The sequence below is a fragment of the Crocodylus porosus genome, unplaced genomic scaffold (assembly GCF_001723895.1).
Source record: "Crocodylus porosus isolate Cpor-Errol unplaced genomic scaffold, CroPor_comp1, whole genome shotgun sequence".
Taxonomy (NCBI): domain Eukaryota; kingdom Metazoa; phylum Chordata; order Crocodylia; family Crocodylidae; genus Crocodylus; species Crocodylus porosus.
The window spans coordinates 40,209,915-40,213,501 of NW_017728906.1; the positions used below are offsets into that span (position 1 = coordinate 40,209,915).

Below are 3,587 nucleotides of genomic sequence, written 5' to 3' on the forward strand. Positions count from 1 at the left end.
GTGTCCCGAGTCCTTTGAAGTTCTATTTTAGCCAGGGATAGTTTTGAATGGGTATTTGTGAGAGCTACAGAGGATCAAGATCTTTAAATGTAATATAAAGATACAAACCAAAAAAGTTAACAAAAAAAGCCTTTTTAAGACTGACTAAAAATAAAGCATCTGTAAGGAGAATTGCCTAGTCACATAGGGTATCTTTACATGTGTTCTGGGGTGCAGGGCCCCCTTTAATTAAAGTGGCCCTTGGGAGGCATGTTAATTAGCATGTGTTGGAGCAGGCATCAGGCATGTATATGGTTGCTCATAAGCATAATAGCTTTCTGGGTGCACTCCATGGTTCTACTTTTGACTTATAAGGCCCTAAAAAGTCTGGGTCCTACACACCTAAGGGACTGCCTTCTCCTTTATGCCCCATCATGATTCCTTATGTCAGCTGAGAGCCAGCTCCTGCGAGTACCATAAATATGCCAAGTTGCTTGGTGAAAATTTGTGGGAGGTCATTCTCAGCAGTCACTGCTCAGCTCTGGACCTCCCTCCTATCTTGAGGCCCACTAGAGCCCAAAACTGGACATAACCCAGAAATGCTGTCTGGGCCAGTTTGGAGCAAATGAGGTTAGGTTAGATCATTGCTGATGTGCTTTCTGTTTTATTTTCATACTGTGCTTGCTTTTATAATTTATTCTTGTCTGTTGTTTTATAACTTGCCAAGTTTGTTCTCTTACTGTAAGCTGCCCTGAGACTTTGTTGAGAATATAAATCTAATAAATAAAGTAGATGGAATAAATACAATAATAAAATAATGATAAATGCACAGCATTGCAGTATCGGTTAAGATAATTTCAAGATCTTTTATTTTTCTTTTAAAGTAAGAGCATCATTTTTATTTTGCAATCGCTGTGCTGGTTTGCACAGCCAAAAGCCAAAACTGTAAAGGACAAACTAATTCAAGAAATAACTCTTGAACTGCCCTTTTTAATTACAGTGCAAAGATGAACCAGATCACTTGGCCTAACATGTGATGCTGGTAGACAGCTTGAAACTTGTTTTAACTCTACATGCTCCATTTATATATCCCAGTTATATACATGCATTAAGGTTTTTGTATATTGTACATAATGTTCATTTTCTTCTGTTCAGGAGGCGAAAATTGATGAGGAGATTTCAGATCTTCCCAATGGAGAAGTTTCAGGAGAGGAGCAGAAAACCGTGGAAGTAATGCCAAGTTTTTTTTCCATTTTTCCTTACTTCAAACCATTCCTATTATCCAGTATATCCTATTCCACCCCACCTGCCCAGTCCCTGTCAAGCAAAGCATTTCAGCACATGCATAACTTTAAGTATCAGAGAAATCCTATTGAATTTTGCCTCAGAACAAAAATGGAGATGAAGTTATTTGAAAAGCAAATTGAACAAGCAGAGAAATCTGAAAAGCATCAGAAAAAAAGGCTCTGTTTGTCCTGGAGAGAATGCACTGCTCTACTCATTGTTTGTAGGACATAAGACTAGAAAGGATGTGTGGGGCCCAGTCTAGCCCCCTGCTATTGTGGGAAACCATATAATATAATCTGCTTAATAAATTGGGAAGCTGTGTTTTAAAGCTAATTAGGTTTCTTGCCATCATTTCTTCTGTTAGAAAGCTGTTCCAGTATCTCACTGCTTTGATGTTTTGAAGTCTGATTTCTAGCTTAAATGTAATTATGGTCAGTTTATACATTGTGCTCAACCTTCCAACCCCACAGGCCAGATGAACGGCACAGGCCAGCGTGTAGGCTGGGTCAAGCATGGGGTCTGTGCGTAGGGCTGGTCCACAGGTGCAATCTGGCATGCTGACCCAGACCCATGCACTGAATCCAAGCCACAGCCTGACCCTATACGCTGGCTTGGCTGCACGTGCCAGCTCATGGCAATTAACGTCCCTACCTGCTGCCAAATTTCTGCAGTTGTAGGATGCCCCACAGGCTGAATAACAGGGCCCCTTGGGCTGGATTTGGCCTATGGGCCAGAGGTTGAACACCACTAGTTTATACCAGCTTGTTTTTGTTCTAACAACTTTAGTTTAAATAGTTCTCCTCTGTCCTTGGTGTTAACCCCCATCTCCTGTTACCTGTTAATAAGGAGCTATCACATCTCCTCTCAGCCAACATTTTGCTAGGCTAAACAATTCAGGATATTGTATGGTAGGTTCTCCATTTCCCAGATCATTCTAGGACTCCTCTGTTCCAGTTTGAGTTCCTCTTTCTTGAGAATTGTATATAAAATCCCAGAAGAGGTCTTACTGATGCCATTAATATTTTCCCATGTGTACATGAGGCATGCTAGGTTCACATTTGCCCTTTTTTGCAGCTGCATCACATCAGTTGCTTATGGTTATCCTGTGATTAACTAATACATTCAGGTCTTTCTCCTCCCTTATCATTTCTAACTGATGAACACCCATCTTATAGTAGACATTCCTGTAATTAAACCTTCATTGCATGACTTTATACTTTGTACTATGAAATTTCATCCCATTTCTATTATCCCAGGCAAAGTCTTATAGTTCTTGCATATAGTTCGTGCATGGTCAAATATGATCTTGTACTGTTGGTAGGATCATAGGAAAATAGGTATAGAAGGGCCTGCACAAGGTAATCTAGCCCAGCCCCTGATTAAGGCAGGGATCATCCCTGGCTAGACCATCTCAGCCAAGTGTCTGTCAAACCAGTTTGTTGGTAACCTTCTTGGTTAGGTTCTGTCTGTTGGACAGTTACTGTTAACCAATTTAAACTCCCATCACAAATTAAACCAGTACTAGTTGTGCTCTCAGTTACTTAGAAATAAATAGGTCAGATAGTCCAACATATGAATAAAGCAAGAAACTGCATGCTGATTATTTGATGATTTGAAACAGTGACTTTATAAGAGAGCATATAAACAATATGTTTGTCCAGCAATTGTCTCTTCTTTTGTGTTTCCTGATAGGTTTAATTAGAAGGTGAATTTGGTGAAGTAAAAATATTTTGTGGAGATGTATCAGTTTGACATGGACACTGCTTGTGGCAGGCTCTTGATCCTGGGTTTTCCTGATCACAAGGCAGTGTCTCAAGCATTAGGCTTAACCTTCTGTTTTTATGAAAAGATTTGAAATATTTGTTTTGTCAGTTTACTGTGGAATGAAAACAGATTTTGAAACTTCAAATTATCATCTCCAGTCAGATCTATTCCTAATGTTAACAATGCAGTGTTTCTTTTTTGTCAGGAAGCTGAAAAATTGGAGGTAACTGAAGAAAATGAGGAACCTACAGAAGACAATGCAGATGCAGAGGTTCATGATACTGAGGCACCATTGGAAGAACAGGAGGTAAATTTCTCCTTTCTTTTTCTCTCTGTGACTTTAGAGGTTTAGCCCACAGCTAAACTGAGATCATGCAGTCCAAACATATGTATTGTTTAACCCTTCTCACTGTGTGGCTCTCTGTACATTGGGAAGAACTGATCCCCAAGTAAACCTGTCTCACTATTCATTGTCTTCATATTCATAATTACGCATTTGAAATAAATATACAAGAAGAGAAGGTTTGTTTCAAGCCTGGAATAGCAATACTTGTCTT

At 39.5% G+C, this 3,587-nt stretch overlaps 1 protein-coding gene across 1 annotated transcript in view; it reads left to right on the top strand.

Moving 5' to 3' along the window:
• LOC109324971 (SH3 domain-binding glutamic acid-rich protein-like) overlaps nt 1-3,587 on the top strand; it is a 48,649-nt gene that overhangs the window by 33,648 nt on the left and 11,414 nt on the right. The window contains exon 5 of the mRNA XM_019557110.1: nt 3,236-3,337. Within this exon, the coding sequence (XP_019412655.1) occupies nt 3,236-3,337 (102 nt within the window). The remainder of the gene's footprint in view (nt 1-3,235; nt 3,338-3,587) is intronic.